At 40.1% G+C, this 18,400-nt stretch overlaps 1 protein-coding gene across 2 annotated transcripts; it reads right to left on the bottom strand.

Annotated features, from left to right (window-relative positions):
* Positions 1-3,375: 3,375 nt before the first annotated feature.
* On the bottom strand, positions 3,376-17,483 carry LOC122058084 (guanosine deaminase). Of its 2 annotated transcripts, none has more exons than XM_042620540.1 (5): positions 17,232-17,483; positions 16,149-16,208; positions 6,099-6,289; positions 3,934-4,038; positions 3,376-3,840 (listed from the first exon to the last, which is right to left on the bottom strand). In XM_042620540.1, exons 1-5 carry the CDS (start codon positions 17,245-17,247, stop codon positions 3,652-3,654), a joined length of 561 nt encoding a protein of 186 aa, XP_042476474.1. In that variant the 5' UTR covers positions 17,248-17,483; the 3' UTR covers positions 3,376-3,651. The 2 variants fall into 2 exon arrangements, with proteins under 2 accessions (XP_042476474.1, XP_042476473.1); XM_042620539.1 differs by lacking the exon at positions 17,232-17,483 and adding an exon at positions 8,163-8,408.
* Positions 17,484-18,400: the final 917 nt, after the last annotated feature.

The raw sequence follows: 18,400 nt of genomic DNA on the forward strand, positions 1-18,400 counted from the left end.
AGACTTTGTCTAGCTTCTACTTTTTCTGTTGGATAGGAGCCACGATCCAATCAGATTTTGGATCTTCTTTATGCAAGTTGTCAACATCTTGCTTCACCTTCAAAGCTCTTTTGCTCAGCTGATAGCGTAACCAGCAAAAGAAGCAACTTGGACATGATCCTCTTCTTTACTGATCATCATCATACTCAATTTGTAGGTTTCTAGCATTGGATACAACATTCTTGACTTGATTGAACCATACATTTTCCTCTGTTGATTCTTCAACCCCTTCCTGATTCTTTGCTGCTTCTAATTTTCCTTGTTCGTCACTTCTCCTCGCATCCAGCTTCTCTGATGCCTTTTCTAATTCTTCAATGTTCTCCATAAGGTTTCGGAACACCCAAAACCTAACTCTGATAGGATTGATTAAATATGTGGGAATCCATCCTGGTATCCAACTTATGAAGATGGAAGCCATGATTGATTCACACATACACACACACACAATTTTGGAGACTGTAGGAGGCGAGAAGAACTTCTTGAGCGTCACTATATCTATTGCAATAATGTATTTGCAAGATAACAGTTCTTAGGTATTCAATTTTGGTAGAGCAGGGAGAAAAGCAGGGAGAGAGAGACCTACCGCCATCGCTGCCATAGAGGAGCGACAGAAGAGTTGTTGTCAGAAAGAAAATGAGAGACAACTGGGGGTAAAAATGTAAAATGAATCGTCTAAGATGAGGGATGACATTGTTTTGGGTATTTTTGTAATAGCAATGTTTGTTTTGAGTAAATCTGTTGAAGGAAAGATTGGGTGGGTATTTTGGTAAACTGAAACTCAATTTTGGGTAATCTTGTAATTTTCCCTAATTTTATTTCAGATGCTACAGTGAATAAATGAACATAGTGAAGAACAACGAAAGTTAGGTTACAATAACGGCTGAAAATGTATCATTAAGACAAACCCTTCAATTAATTAAATTGTAGGGGAATTTTACAATGTTCGCGGGAAATTATTAGTAATAAATATATTGTTAGTACTTCTTGTTCTTAAGCATGAATTTGGCCAATTTATTTTAACATGTACGCTAAAAAAATATGCATGACTAATGATATAATGACATGTCATTTTCAAATTATTTTTTGAAAATTCTTTTATACCCTTAACCTAAAGAACTTTTGAGAATAATACAATGGTCAATTTAAAAGAAGATACGAAGTTCTAAACACACCTATAAAGATTTTATTCATACGTTCTCTTATAATAATATATTTTTTTTCCGACGAGGATAAATCCTATCATTTCACATAAGACAATGACAACTCTTAACGATACCATAAATATAAGTCACTTTCAACATTTGAAGATTCTCTTTTGCCCATACCATAAATATCTACCTTAAATACTTATGTAAGAATAAAAACACGGGACGATCAAAAGAATGTTACAATTTCTCAAATTCCTCATCACTTTGGTGACACTAAGTTGAATCCACTCCTTTTGAGTAGTTTAGCTGGGACAGCCTTGATGACATGGCTTGGACCCATGTGTCCTCAAGTGCCTTGTATTTTCTTCTCTTTGTTTTTGGATTCCTTTGATTTTGTTATTGGGAGAGTGCAGTATCCATTAGTGTCTATCTCTCTCCTCCTCCATGTGAAATCATCCATATGAACAAAGGAAAGAGAAACAGTGTGAGAGGGGGGCTGTGGTGGAGGCTGCGCTCCCCCAACAGGGAATATTTCTCCTTGATTATTTTTTCCTACTATGCATCTAACCCAAGGATTTAGGTTTTAAATTATAGTTAACTCATAGCTAATACAACCGAAATTTGCCTGATCCAAGAGGCGAGATTGATGGTTTTTCATGCACCATATCAACTGGATCAATCATAAGTCAACCATGCACTATGGCCAGTGTCATCCCAATAGCAATTCAATCACGTGAAAGATGTAATGAATCTACATGGAGAGAGGATCCAGATAAGTTGAGGTCTCTGAGAGGTTAGCAAAGACTCTATAACTTCTTAAGGGAAGTCTGATCAATTAAGTGTGATGACCTAATAACTTATTGTTGTATGAGGATGTAGGCTAGCTCCAAGTGAATATGTCTGCCTTTTTAAAGATTACATAGTATAATCAGATGATTCTTAATCATCTAATCTGATTTAACAGTGAAAATCATCCTTCCATGCTTGCTTTTGTTTCATCTAATCTCTTATAAGATAACACGGTGAATTAAAACAACCACAAATACCTCATGATTTGTGAGCCTAAGCTTGAGATTTTCTCCTTCTTTTGTTTATTTTATTTTGATTGAATAAATAAACTAAAAGGAGAATTCAACTCATGAGTCATGACCTCTCAATTGGGAAACTGAGCTAACCCAATGGGGTTCTACTTGTTAATAAAGAATTCAAGAAAGAGAAACTTGAACTGTCTACGTGTCACGTTTCATATAAAAAATCATTTAATACATCATGTATTTGCATCTTTCCCTGGTATTCTCAGCCATCCATTATTATATTTTTAAATTAATGAATTTTAAAAGCTCTCGATATTGTCATGTTATCAATTCTGATTGAGTTCAAACAGAATAAGTAGTTTTCATCAAAAAAGTTAAAAAAAAATAATAAGTAGCTAGAGTACTCCAGACCCAACCCCTCAATCAATCATCAATAATAATAATAATAATAATAATAATAATAAAGGAATTATATTAAACAAAATATTCAAAGACTATCATAAAAAATAAGGGAAAATATTAATATACCATTTAAAATTTCATTGAGAAGGAATTGAAGTCAAAGTGGTTCCCTCAACTTTGTTTGTGAGATGTGACGCGACCATTTGTTAATACTTGGGGAGCGATCATGCAAGTAGCGATACTAATTTTTTTTTTTTTGGGGTAAAAAGCGATACTAATTAACTTGTCACGAATTGGGGTGAAGAGAAGAGGGTTATCTTTATCTCAAGAAAAAAAAAAGTGGTTCTCCTTCGCAGTTATCTCGATGAAAGGACAAAAACGTGTTTTAATATAATTGAAAGATATAAACACATGAGACTTCTGACGAAGGTCATACCCCCAGACAGATCTTTTTCTCTATAAAGAAGAAAAAGGGATCCAAAACTTATGGAATTGAACGAGGACCACAAAAGCTAGCCTTTAATTTCCACGCGAGTCCACTCGAAATAATGGACAAATGGAAGCGTAGGATGTGGCCCATTGGTTAAATCTTGTTAAACCTTTGGGGTCCTACTACTTCTAACGTATTGAGGGCTTGGGCCCAACTCCAAAATGCCCAATCGGCACACCCTTTTCAGGGGTCAGAAAATTAAGAAGACTCAGCACTCAGGAATTCAAATGGAGTGGCAAGGATTTGAATTTGGATGCTCATATGAAACAATCATCAGATTCAATTAAATTCAAATAACATATGTACTGTTGGATACATAAATTAGGATAGTGATGCATCCACTTCGATTTGCTCCATCACATTTCCCACTTTTTCACAATCTTCAACTTGTTACAAATGGTGGATCTAACTGAATTTTATGTAACAGTTGAATTGAATCATACAAGTAGCAAGACGAAAGAGGGTTAAAAAAAAAAAAATATCCAAAACAAATTGAGGAGTTCAATGGTGATAATCCTGTTATGTGATATAGGAGAAATCAGTACATACGAAATTTCTCCTTCGTCTTCTCGAAGACTTGTTCTGCAAGAATGGCCCCATTACCATCAGCTTTTTTTATCTCCAAGTGGGCCTTCTGGTAGAAACCGGTCCCCCTCAGTGCATCTGCAATGAAATCATCAAACCCGATGGCTATAGCTGCTTCGGCCTTGGCACCATAAACCAGCCTCTGCATCATAAGAGCCAGACATTAAGTACACAATTAGTGGAGCAACCCAAAGATGCACCCGCAAAGACTGGGTCGACAGAAGGAAAAACATACCTTGATTCGTGAAAGGTGAATGGCTCCAAAGCACATTGGACAAGGCTCACAAGAGGCATATATTTCACAATCTGAGAGCTCAATTTTGTTGAGTCTTTTGCATGCCTATACAAGGATGAATAATGTCTAGATAAGATACCATACCAATGTAGAAATGAAACATCCATGCAATTTCCATGAGAATAGATGTATAGGGAAATCTTTCACAATCAAGGAGTGCAATTTTTCAAGCTGCTTACATGCCCAGATAAAATAGGATAAATTAATGTCATGCTCGAGATCCAGATGGCAATCAAGGTAAAAAATTTCATCATCTAGCATAAATAAATAAAAATTCTAACTTAGTGCTTCCTTGCCACAACCTCGCCAAAAAAAAGTAGCACATGTATGCCTCCGCTTTTATGGGAACACACATAAATACGAATACCTAGCTGCTACCCTTAAAAAAAAAAAAAAAAAAAAAAAAGAAGAATATCTATCCACCACTCTTCCTAACAGTTATGGTCAAATTTTGGGAGGGTATCTTTCCCAGCCTATTTTTCCAATGAACAGTCCTAAATCCACAGTCTACTTCATGCTGATCAAACTCTTAACTTTTCCTAATGTTGAATCAAATCAATATTCCAAATTTCTCAGGTTGAAACTGAAACCTAATCAGATATCTCAAACCCAAACCTTATGGCTATGTTTTGGATATTAGCTTCTTTGAATTTACCTCTCATTCAAAGCCCTACTCCTGCTCCAATATCTATGAAAAATATTTCCTTGGTCCCCTCATTTTCTTCCTTGAGATCTTCTTTCCATTTTCATTTTCTTAAGCACTTAAAATCCTATATCCCCACTGCCAATGACTGTGTTCCACCCTCAATACCCACACACACATACTTAATCACTGGACAACTGATATTTTCTAGTTTCTCTTCTACTTTTTCTCATCAGTTAACATATTCAGCTCTTACCTGTTTGTACTCCATCCTTTCAATTATTTCTCTAGATTTCTTAATTGGAAAAAAAAATTAAATAATACTTTGATCTAATTCTGGAGACACTAAAATCAGCACAAATTTTCCCAAAGACAGAAATTTCAACTTATACTCCTGATGACCAGAGCTTTTAAAAGTTTGTTTTCTACAAACCAAGGCTGACATCTTCCAAAGAGACATTACGTGTATGGAAAGCTGAGGTCAGTTAGATCACCAAAGGAAGCATGAATCTTCCAGCATGGACAGCTCTCTGTAGAATCACTTCAATGGAATCCAGTAAGTCACTAGACAAGTATGCCCCCAGTGGGAGGGAAATGCAGTCCAACGCAATCCCAACAAACAAAGGTTTCAAATTTTAGAAGTCATTATCTCCAAGTTTCTATTCAATTGAGGCATCAGAAATCCACCTTAGATTACTCATTTCAGCACAAGAAGGTTAAGAAAGAGGCAGTAGTTCTCAACAAAAGCAGAAAGGAGAGCATGCTTGCAAGCCTCCCTCTAATCCCTCCTAGAATCCAACCATCACCCCTGGTCCCTCACCACCCCGCCCCCCCAAAAAAGTAAAGAAAAAGAAGCAGCAGAAGAAGAAAGCAATACGCACAAAAGCCAAAATGGTCAAAGTACTAAGCATAGATCATGAACTACATAGTATATGATTGAGATGGAAACATGAACAAAAATTTATACCACAAAACCTACCCCTACACATACATGCATACATGTGCATAAGTTAACCAACATGGAAAAGGGAAGTAAACACTATGGAATTCTAACCAAGATTCTGGTCTCATTTCCCATACAAACTTAAGAAGCAGTGAAGAAGGAAATCAATAATGACAGAGGCATGGTAAGTAAATCTCAGGTACATAACCAAACACTCGCCCACATCTCTCCAATTATTGAAGCTCAGCCAATGGTTTTCCCCAAGAACTCCACCAAATGTAAGAATGATCTGGTAACTGAATTTTGTGTCCATTCACTATATATACTTTATTAAGTAACCTAACCATGTTTATATGTTTCAGATCTTCATGCCAGTACCTATCAAATGGTAGGCCCTATGAACAAGAAACACTATTATGCCCTTGGTACATTATCCTTACACGGTATCATAGGCACCTTAGTAACTCCAATTACATGCATCCCAAATGGCATTTGAACAGAAAATTCAATTGATCTAACCTCTCTTATTGCAGTCACCTCTGCATGGGCAGTTGGGTCTGTGTGATTCAAGACCATGTTGTGACAGCTCACAACAACTTCATCATTCCGAACAACAATGGCGCCAAAAGGACCTCCATGTCCAGAATCTACCCCTTTATATGCTTCTTCAACTGCTCTTGTTAAAAATTTGTGGTCTCTGTCCTGGACAGCTGGTTAAGTGTAACAAAGAAAAGAACAATTGTAATCACATGTATCAACAAGACAACAATATGTGCACTCTTACTTGCCATAACACCAGTCAAGAAGAAGAAATCTTAGATACTGTTTGGAAGGCTGTAAGACAATGAAATAACTGCATGGCTCTTGCCAAAAATACCTGACCAAAATGTCAACCTAAGATGTTCAAGTTTCTGTGCTTATACTCTCACTTTGCTTCTATTATGGGGCCCATCATAACTATCCAATCTACTTTGTTTAAAATATAAAAAATAAAAGCAACAGTTGATGAGGAATACATCCTGGATTCTGATCTGACATGTTAGAATGAGGCAGACACGTAAGGAAGCTTGACTACGCCATGGAACCCATATGAGTTCAAAGATGGATAAAAAATTATGAAGACAGGCTGGACTAGACTGGGCCAAAAATGGAACTTAAATAATTTTGTGACTTTGGGTTTGGTTTTCATACCTATTTTTCGGAACTTGCTTAGCATTTGGGCTCAAAGTTTTCAGCATCCCAAGTACAAAGAACGTCAGGAACGCGCCCCCTGAGTGATGCCAAATGGGACCTGAACTTACAATTACCCAGCACAAAATTATCTATTTTCAATCTGAAACCTGAAACCTAACCTTAATTCTATTAAGTCGTAGCTTTTCACTAAGATCCTAACAGTCTATGAATGTGTACAAACTGAAATTTTACAGTGATTCATTATAAGTATTGTTGTTGTTATTATTATTTTAGGCAAAATTTTTCTGAGCCGACAGGGAAAAATGGAATCTCCCACACCTTCCCATGCCAGCTCCTTATCGACTGTTGGATGAGGAGGAAAAAGATCGCAGCAATTCAATCCATTCTCCACTTCATTTCTCTCTCTCCGCTACATTCTTCTCATCTCTTTCCTCCATCGTCATTGCCACTAGCCCCATTGCCACTGTTGGAACGACTCCATCTGAACTCCGACGGTTGCTTCTGGCTCCATTGCTCTCTCAACTGTCCATTGCACCCTCTGTCTCTCCAACACTCACCACTGCAGCATGTACCCTCATTTGTCCTTCCTAATCCATCTTTACACTATTGTACAATCAAACTGTGTTTAGGCATCATTTGAATCTGTTGTAACTATTTTCTCATTTATTGGAAGAGATTGATTCATTAATGGAGTCTACGAATTTATTCTTAGATTTTTCACATTAGAGTTAACTTTGCAGCTTATTTACTCTAAATGAGAGTGTCCATTAATCTGTAACAACGGATAAAATGCCTGGTGTCAATGGAGAGGGTTTGGCAACTGAACTGAATAGCAAATCCTCACTTCTGAAGGAGAAGTTGGCCCCAAATAGGTAACCGAGGAGTCTTTGTGACGTAGGGGATTTCCTAGAAGACTAGGGTCCCTACAAAAGTGACTCAATTAAGGTAAGACAAACTTAAGGGGGGTCTTGGGATTAGGTTGGGGTTTAGCTATGCTCAACAAAACAAGATTCAACATGCAATAAATAAAGACAAATCAACATGTAGCTAGGAGCAATATCAATCTAAGCGGAAAAACACATAATAACTTACTAAAGCTTCAAGTGGGGACATGGGGAAGGGAACAAACGTCATGCGAATGTTAGGTTCAGCACAAATCAATCTAGACACCAAATAAGATATGCAAACAATCAATGTCCTCCAGCAGCCAACTAAAATAGAAACTCAGCAAGGGTTTTAGAGATATAACAGTGAAGAAAAAAAGACTTAAAAGAGTAGGTAAATTAGGTATAATCGAGAGGGCAAGGGTTGGTTTCCATGCTAATGGCCTGCAACATATAACAGGGATTAATGGAGGTGGGGGGGGGGGGGTTTAGTTTGATTACTTACCTTGTTGCTGTCCTGGTCTGAGGAGAAAAGAAGAAGATGATGTCCCCCAAGGGTGAAAAGCTTGTTGTCCACACTGTTGTTGTTGAAGAAAATCCATTGAGTGTTCAAGAGTTCTTAGTTAGTTGTTGGAGAGACCAGCAGCAGTCCAGTATCGAAGAGGAGATCAACAGCAGCCCAGTTATTGTAGAATAAACCAGCAGCAACCCAGTTATTGAAGAGGAGGTTTGCAGCAACCCAGGTGGGGATCTATCCAAGGAGCATGACCTTCAGTTGTGCAAACAGTGGCTGCAATAGAGCAGTGGCAGCAGCAATAGAGAGAAACAGAAAACAGCAAAGAAAGAGATGAAAGTCGAGAAAGGGAGTGAGAAAGACGAGAAAGAGAGAGAGAGAGAGACGTTGGCCCCTTTTTTTTGTTCATTCAATAATCCTCCCATCATGGCCAATGGCCTTACATAAATAATAGGATAATTACTAAAAAATAGAAAAGGCTAATCTAGGAACATAATCTCAAAAATAAAGAAGTTTCCTAAAAAAAACAAATAGGAGTGTTATTTAGTTTCCTACTTAACTCAATGACCTAAATAAATAAGATACTGGGAAATAAACCTACTAAGACAACAAATCAAATGGGGCCCACAAAATCTTGGGCGATAGGATAGAGAGAGGGAATCAACCAGCATTGGGTAAGGCTAGTCGATTCCTCCCTTCTTCCTTCCTTCTTCCTTCTTTCTTCTACTTCCTTCTATTCTTCCAGCCACAAAGATGGATGTTTCTTCTTCTTCTTGCGTCTGTACACCTTGATGTCTCCATCAACTCTCCCCGGCTTGGAAGAATTCACCTCCGGTGAATTAGAGCTCATGTAATATTCAAGCAGGTCTGGGTTGAGTTGTTGAATTTATTACAATGTGATCCAGGTGTTGTCAATTTCCGGACGTCCACGCCACTTGACCAAGAACTCTCTAGAACCTCCAGTGTGTGTGGACACAATCCTCTCATCAAGGATTTCCTCAACTTCTTCAATTCTTCTCATGACCTTAGGCACAGGTGGTAATGAGGTGGGGGGAAGTGGTTGGCTTGGCTCAGAAGTCTCATCAATGGTGAAGGGGAAGTCCTCAAGGTCATCAAGATAGAAAGGGGTAAAGGTAGAGGTACCATGGTATGGGACTAGGTCTTCAACATTGAAAATATTACTGATCTCCATGCTAGCTGACAAATCAAGGATATACGCATTGGCACCTATCCTCTTGAGTACCTTGAATGGACCTGTGCTACGAGCATGTAGCTTGCTCGCTTTTCCCCTAACAAAGCGTTGCGGCTTGATTCTTACCATCACCATATCGCCCTCTTGAAACTCTTGTAGCCTTCTCTGCACATCTGCCTTCGATTTGTATTGCTCATTGCTCAGTGCTATCTGTCTTCTTATACCTGCATGCAAATCATGTATATGCTGAGCAAAAGATTCGGCTGACTGGGAGGTCCTGGAACTAGACACTACTGGGATAAGGTCTATGGGTGCCCGGGGCTGGTATCCTGAACAGATCTCAAAGGGGGACAGACCAATGGCACGGTTCTTAGAACTATTATATGCAAACTCAGCCTGGCTAAGGACTCGATCCCAACTGGTAAGGTGTTCTCCTATGAGGCAACGCAATAAATTCCCTAAGCTCCTATTGACAATCTCGGTCTAACCATCGGTCTGAGGGTGGAAAGTGGAGGAGAAACGGAGCTTCGTGCCCATCATCCGCCATAGGGTCCTCCAAAAATGACTAGTGAACTTAACATCCCTATCTGACACTATGGTGAGGGGCAACCCATAGTACTTGACAATCTCATTAAAGAAAAGTCTGGCTACTATGGATGCATCGGAGGTCTTAGAGCATGAGATGAAATGGGCCATCTTCGAGAAGCGGTCCACAACCACATAAACAGAATCATGGTCTCTCGTAGTTCTTGGTAGACCAAGCACGAAGTCCATGCTAAGGTCCTGCCAAGGGGAATGAGGAACGGGTAGGGGAGTGTATAATCTTGTGTTTTTCTTTTGTTATTTGGCAGTCTAGCATGTCCTACACTGACTCACAACTCTAGCAACATCCCTCTTCAGCCCTGGCCAAAAGAATCGGTCCTCAACGAGGGTGATGGTCTTATCTCGACCGAAATGGCCAGCGACTCTCAACATGCAATTCCCAGATCAAGAAATCTCGGAGTGAAGTCCTGGGAATGCACAACTTGCTTCCTTTAAAAAGGAAGCCCTCCCTAAGTAGGTAGTCCGAGTGGTTGACCGGGTTGCCTTCACTCAAGGAAGTGAATGGCTCACTAAAATCAGGACAGGTGGGGTATTGGTCCTTGACTCGCTCGAACCCTACAACCTCTACACTCATTACCTGGAGTAGCACATTAGCCTGGCTCAATGCGTCTGCAACAGTATTCTCGACACCAGGTCTATACTTGAGTACAAAAGTGTACTCTTGGAGAAACTCAACCCACTTGGCATGCCTCTGGTTAAGTTTCTTTTGGGCGCTCAGGTATCTCAGAGCCTAGTGGTCAGAGAATAGCACGAATTCTTGCGGTAAAAGGTAATGTCGTCAATAGCACAGTATTGGACAACCGTATAGAATTCCTTGTCGTACGTGGAATAACGTTGCCTAGCTTCATTAAGCTTCTCACTAAAATAGGCAACAGGGTGGCCCTCTTGTCCTAGGACACCACCTATCCCAACACCAGATGCATCGCAATTCACTTCGAAGACCTTAGAGAAATCTGGGAGGTGCAGGACTGGAACTTCAGTCATAAGCCTTTTAATCTCATTAAAGGCCTTCGTAGCACTCGTAGTCCATTGAAACTCCTTCTTTTTCATGTAATCGGTGATAGGAGACATAATGGAACTAATCCAGGAGATGAACCTCCTGTAGAAAGTGGCTAAGCCATGAAAGCTTCTTACCTCATGGACATTAGTTGGCTCAGGCCACTGTACAATCGCTCTCACTTTCTCAGGGTTAGCAGATACTCCCTGAGTTGACACAACAAATCCTAGGAAGATGACTTGATCACTCATGAAGGTGCACTTCTTGAGGTTGACATAGAGTTTCTCTTGTAAGAGCACATGAAAAACCTTTTGTAAGTGATCCAAGTGGGAAGACGGGGTCTTACTATAGATGAGGATGTCATCAAAGTAAACCACTAGGAACTTGCCAATGAATGGTTGAAGCACTTGATTTATCATCCTCATGAAGGTGCTAGGTGCATTTGACAAGCCAAAAGGCATGACTAACCACTCAAAGAGGCCATCCTTCGTCTTGAAGGCTGTCTTCCACTCATCTCCAGGCCTAACCCTAATCTAGTGGTACCCACTCTTGAGATCAATCTTCACAAAGATCGAAGAGTTGGCCATCATATCCAACATCTCATCAAGCCTAAGGATAGGGAACCTATACTTGATGGTGATCTTATTGATGGCCCTATTATCAACACACATATGCCAGGTGCCATCTTTCTTTGGCGTGAGCAAGGCAGGTACAACACACGTGCTAAGGCTCTCTCTAATGAATCCCTTCTGCAACAGTTCATCCACTTTCCGTTTGAGTTCGGCGTGTTCTTTGGGATTCATTCGGTAATGGGGTAAGTTCGGAAGAGAGGATCCTGGAACTAAGTCAATAGCGTGCTGGATGTCACGCATAGGCGGTAACTCATCAGGTAGTTCCTCAGGGAATAACCTCTCGAATTTTCTCAACAAGGGTCGCACTTCTCTAGGAGCCTCAGTGAATAAGCGTGACCTATCGGTATTACTCTGTATGGCAACTAGAGCATAAATCACCCCTGACTCGTGACACTCCCCTTCAAATTATTGTTGATTTAAAATGTTGAGTGTTTTCATAGGGGTGTGTTTGGATGTACTTCCCTTGTGTTCTGGAACCCTAACTTCCCTAGGGGCACTGGGGGTCAGTCTGATCTTCTTCTCTTTGAACTCAAAGACATAGGTGTTAGACTTTCCGTAATTGGTGACATCCCGGTCATATAACCAGGGTCTACCTAAGATGATGTGGGTAACATCCATCTCTAGGACATCACACCACACTCGATCCTTATATCCTGCAAAGTGTAGGGGAACTAAACACCTCAGATTAACGAGAATGGTGGACTGATCAACCCAAGCGACCTTATAAGGCTTGGGGTGGGGTTCAGGTTTGAGGCCCATTCGAGCGACAGTACTCTTGGCGACCACATTCATGCAACTCCCGCTGTCTATGGCGACGCGACAGTTCTTGCCCTGATAACATGTGTAAGTGATGAAAATATTAGTTCGCCGCCAATCATCGCTACTCCTAGGTTGTGAGACCATGCATCGCACGATGCCGAGCTTGAGGTCACCGGCCTCCTCGGTGTCCTCATCAGATATGGTCTCATCTGGTCTATGGTCATCATACTCATGGTCCTGAAAACCCTTTTGGTCACCTTCTTCAGGGGTCTGCTCTCCCACATAAAGATTTCTATTGGGACACTCTCTGGAGAAGTGACCAAACCCGCGACACTTAAAGCACTGTTGTTGCCCACTACTCTTGGGTGCTTCTCTCAAAATTCCTTTGCCCTTGTTGTCAAATTGACGTTGTGGTGTAACAGGGGGTTTTGGGAATCCAGTGGAGCCTTGGGGTGGTTTTCTAAATTGGGACTCCCCAACTTGGAAGCTCTTCCTCTGAGAATAAGTTCTCATGAAGGATTCTACCTCAAGAGCTATCCTGAACTCCTGTGGAACGTCTCGCACCAGGTGGGGTGCCATACGAGACTGAATTTCAGAGTTGAGCCCGGTAAGGAATCTGGATAGTGTCTGCTCAACGTCCTCCCGAATATGGCTTCTAATTTTCAATTCATTGAACTTGCTCATGTATTCGGTCACAGTCAACTTTCCTTGCTTCAGGGTATTCATTTCATTCAACAACTGGAGCCTATAAGTAATAGGAAAAAATTCCCTCTTGAGCCACTCTTGCATTTCTACCCAGGTGGTGATTGGATCAAGTCCTAGGTGGTCCTTCTGGTACTCTAGGTCTGTCCAGAAGTCCTGGGCAGCTCCAATAAGCTTGAACTTAACAAATCAATAGCGGACTTCCTCTGGCATATCGTAGATATCGAAGTACCTATCCATCTGCTTCATCTAATCCAGAAGGATCCTAGCATCAATCTGACCATCATAGGTAGTGGCATCTACCTTAATCATCCGTCTGACATCAAAGCCCCTATCAGGATGCTCATAACCCTCATCATCTCCATATTGGGTTTGGCGTCTTGGCGGTGGGCCTTGACCCCTACCCCGATCCCTACCACGCCCCAGGCCTTGAAAGTTATCCCCTATCTGGTCATAACCATTAGTCTGGTTATTCTCGTTTACTTCCTCAGGGTTAGGGCCTCTGCCCCTAGGTTCAGTGCCAGTTGTGTTACGAACTTGCCGTCCATCAGGGTTTTGGGCACTTGTCTCGAGGGCAGCCAACTTATCGGTAAGGGCTTGGAGATGGACAGCTTGTGTTTCTTGTATGGCTTGAACGGCTTTCATGAATTCAGCCAGTTGCTCAAATTGGGTGGAGGTGCTAGGGGGGTCAGACATATCTTGGTATGCTCTACCACTACGAGTGGACATAAGGAAATGGGCAACCAAGGTACGATTGCCACCAAAGAATCTTGAGGTCAAAAATTTCCCTCTCAAGTATGTGCTTTTGGAGGGAATAGCGTCCAATGCTATTTGGTCCCGCCAACTTAAGAAAGAAAAGGATGTCCTCTAATCTATGGTATTGCTCTCTTAGCTCAGACTCGACTACGGACAGATGGTGACAGAGACTAGACCTCAAAAGGTAAGACATGTGAACAAGGGGCAGCAATACCTAATTACCCAAAACCTAGACAAAACCATGCTCTGATACCAAGATGATGTAGGGGATTTCCTAGAAGACTAGGGTCCCTACAAAAGTGACTCAATAAAGGTAAGACAAATTTAAGGGGGGGTCTTGGGATTAGGTTGGGGTTTAGGTATGCTCAACAAAACAAGATTCAACATGCAATAAATAAAGACAAATCAACATGTAGCCAGGAGCAATATCAATCTAAGCGGAAAAACACATAATAACTTACTAAAGCTTCAAGTGGGGACATAGGGAAGGGAACAAACGTCATGCGAATGTTAGGTTCAGCACAAATCAATCTAGACACCAAATAAGATATGCAAACAATCAATGTCCTCTAGCAACCAACTAAGATAGAAACTCAGCAAGGGTTTTAGAAATATAAGAGTGAAGAAAAAAAGACTTAAAACAGTAGGTAAATTAGGTATAAACGAGGGGGCAAGGGCTGGTTTCAATGCTAATGAGTTGCAACATATAATAGGGTTAATGGAGGTGGGGGGGTTTAGTTTGATTACTTACCTTGTTGCTGTCCTGGTCTGAGGAGAAAAGAAGAAGATGATGTCCCCCAAGGGTGAAAAGCTTGTTGTCCACGTTGTTGTTGTTGAAGAAAATCCATTGAGTGTTCAAGAGTTCTTGGTTAGTTGTTGGAGAAACCAACAACAGTCCAGTATCGAAGAGGAGATCAACAGCAGCCCAGTTATTGTAGAATAAACCAGCAGCAACCCAATTATTGAAGAGGTCTGCGGAAACCTAGGTGGGGATCTATCCAAGAAGCATGACCTTCAGTTGTGCAAACAGTGGCTGCAATAGTGCAGCGGCAGCAGCAATAGAGAGAAACAGAAAACAGCAAAGAGAGAGATGAAAGTCGAGAAAGGGAGGGAGAAAGACGAGAAAGAGAGAGGGAGGCAAGAGAGAGAGAGACGTTGGCCCCTTTTTTTTGTTCATTCAATAATCCTCCCATCGTGGCCAATGGCCTTACATAAATAATAGGATAATTACTAAAAAGAAGAAAAGGCTAATCTAGAAACATAATCTCAGAAATAAAGAAGTTTCCTAAAAAAAACAAATAGGAGTGTTATTTAGTTTCCTCTTAACTCAATGACCTAAATAAATAAGATACTGGGAAATGAACCTACTAAAACAAAAAATCAAATGGGGCCCACAAAATCTTGGGCAATAGGAAAGAGAGAGGGAATCAACCAGCATTGGGTAAGGCTAGTCGATTCCTCCCTTCTTCCTTCCTTCTTCCTTCTTCTTTCTTCTACTTCCTTCTATTCTTCCAGCCACAAAGATGGTTGTTTCTTCTTCTTCTTGCGTCTGTACACCTTGATGTCTCCATCACTTTGAGTTTGGGAACTCCTCATAATGAGGCTCTTGATCTCCATTTGAATGGTGCTATGGACACCTTTGTAAAGCAGTTGTAGGAGAATGTTTGTGAAATGCAAAGCTCTGATCAATCACCACAAATGCATTGCTATGGATCTGACCGTGATCAATCAAGGATTGAGTCAGAGCTTTGACATCTTGTTGGGGGAGAGTGTTGATGTATACATTGATGCTTCTCTTCCCTAACAGTTTGAGCTTTTAGGTAGAACGGTAGCAAAAAGAGAGACAAGGGAGGGAGGTGGAGATAATGCAGGATGAGAAGTCAAAGGACGTTGGTAATGATTCAGTTACTAAGAAGGAAAATGGTTATGTGGAAAAACAGTCCAAAAAGATATATAATACCCAGTCCTCCAGTCCTAAGCCTGCTTCTGTAAAATCAAATAAACCTTCAAAATAAAAAGTGGAAATTGGGTTATCAACTTCTAAGAACAAAAATATCAAATGACAGGCAGCCTCCTATTGACAACCGTGGTCATAAGAATTCACCAACACATAGGAACTCTGCATCAATCCAAAATCAATTCCTGACTATTCTTTTCATTGCATAGAAGTATCTGCTATATTATTCCCATGCGGCCTTTATGTAAGCGTTTTAACCCCTTCAAGGCCTTCTTAAGGGGATTTTGGTCCCTTGGGAAAGTCTATTAAATATTGAGAAAGAAAATTAGAAGGTACAAATCTAAATGACATAATAAGGCTAAAATATAAACACACTTACCTTCCTGGTGACCAGCAAATGCAGAAGCTACAGAAATGGTTCCATCCTTGGTTTCCACCACTGGAGAAAAAGAAGAAGAAAATAGAGTAAGTCAATTGATAGGCTGGAACTTTGTTTTTTGACAAATCATTATAAGAATATCATCAAACTATACTTGGAACTACTCTAAAACAAGGAAAAAGAGATGAAACACAGACAGATAAATAATTAACATTGAGAATATAGATAACAAAAAGAAAAGAATCTGATCATTTGAAGATTCCAACTCATTTTGATGCTACGAAAATATATATTGAGAAGGAATTGAATGCTGACATCCAAACAATCTGAAAAACCAACTCTGTAATCACACACACAAACAATGGCTAGGAAACTTGCAAATATAATCATCAACGTATAAATTTCAAAAAAGAAAAAAAAAAGGATATATTTAACCAAATTCTTAGGAAGATATAAAGTCAGAGATGATTATAGTCCTACAAACACCATAATTCAAAAGAATAATCCTAATTACGAATCAAGCATTATGGCCCAAATGTTGCCATCAGTGCCGTACACAATAGCAATGCGAGGAATGGGGATCAACTTGGAATGAGAACAACCTATTGAAAACTCAAAACACATTATAGATGAAGCTTTTTAGCTACAATCCTATAAATAACCAAAAATTGAGATTAGGAAACGGAAGGGGGTGAGGGTCAACTGGAAACGAGAGAACAGAAGACTTATAAGAAGAAGAACACTGGGACCGAGATCCACGTGGAACACTAAATGTTCGAACTGAGAATTCCAACCACACACAAAAGAAAAAACAAAGAATCAAACTCTTCAGCACGAAAAGAACAAAGAAGCATGACATAGAAAGAGAATAGATCAAAATTAATTAAATTCGCAGAGTCGTAGACCCAACCACAGTGGGATGAGTGATGATAGTCAAAACAAAGGCAAAAGGGGCTGGGGAATTGAAGTCAATAGAAGACAGAAAATATTCAGGAAAGTGCAACAGATCAAGAACAGATAAAACAGATAAAACCAGAGAGCAGCATAAAGAGAAGTCGGAAGAGAGAAGGGGTAGGACCTTACCTTTAGCTTCTTCCATGCCTGCGACCAAGATGAACGGATTGGATTACAAATTACGAGAAAAAATAGAAGAGAGATTGGGTCGAAATGAAGATGAAGAGATAAAGAGAAAAAGGAATTCAATCAAAGCGAGAGAAAACTGGTCCACAGGATACACAACCATTCCCCCCCTCTACACAAATAAGAGGAGAGAGAGAGAGAGAGAGGCAAGGGAGGAGGGAGGAGGGAGTCGGTAAGCAGAATATAAAGAAAGACTTGACTGGTCCTCCCGTTGTATCTTTTCTTTTAAAAGCGTGTGATCATGAAAGAAGTAACTGACCAGTCAATCGTCCGCGGTCCGTCTTTACCAAAAAAAAAAAAACCAGAATCCGGAGGGATTCGGGATTGATCCGGAATTCCGGATATCTATCTATCTCGGCCAAATTCATCGACCCTCGTCCCTGAGACCCTGACCGGCTTCCAAAATTGGCCATATTCAATGCATGTTAAAGTAAACATCAATAAATATAAAAAATAAACAGTCAATAAATCTGCATAACACAGATATATGAAGAGATTTGATGAGGTTCACACACTAATATGATGTGTTACATGCTCGAATGAAGAAAAAGATGTTTCACTATGTGATAATCAAGTCTCATACGAGATCTGTGATGAAAGCAGAGGGGTTGGGGTCATCCCCAAAATATGTCGGAACCAATCATTTTTCAAAATGGGTTAAAAATTCGAGACAAATTTAACAAGATATATAAAATATTTCCCTAAGATCGGGGAAAATTAGAATTCACCAAAATCAAAGGATCCATCCCATACTTAAAACCCAGACATTTTCGAAGAGAAATCTACCAAGAAAACACGACCCTTATAAGAGAGAGAATGTTAGGGACACCCAGACAACTTGCTAATTGTGTTTGTGTCACTCACAAGTCACAACCAGGAATTTTGTCTTGGATATCGGATCGTTATCGGTCTCAATTAAAATCAATTATATCAATTTGGATCGGATTGGATTCATCAATTTTACCTTTATTTTTTTATTAAAAATATAGATGTTTTTGGGAGAGGATTCTTTAAAATGTAGCTTTGCCACTGAACAAGCATAGAACCCATGGGAGCACAAGTGGAAATATTAATCGCAACGAAATTTCTATTTTTCATGGGGTGAGATGATT

Source organism: Macadamia integrifolia, chromosome 12, assembly GCF_013358625.1.
Source record: "Macadamia integrifolia cultivar HAES 741 chromosome 12, SCU_Mint_v3, whole genome shotgun sequence".
NCBI classification, from domain to species: Eukaryota; Viridiplantae; Streptophyta; class Magnoliopsida; order Proteales; family Proteaceae; genus Macadamia; species Macadamia integrifolia.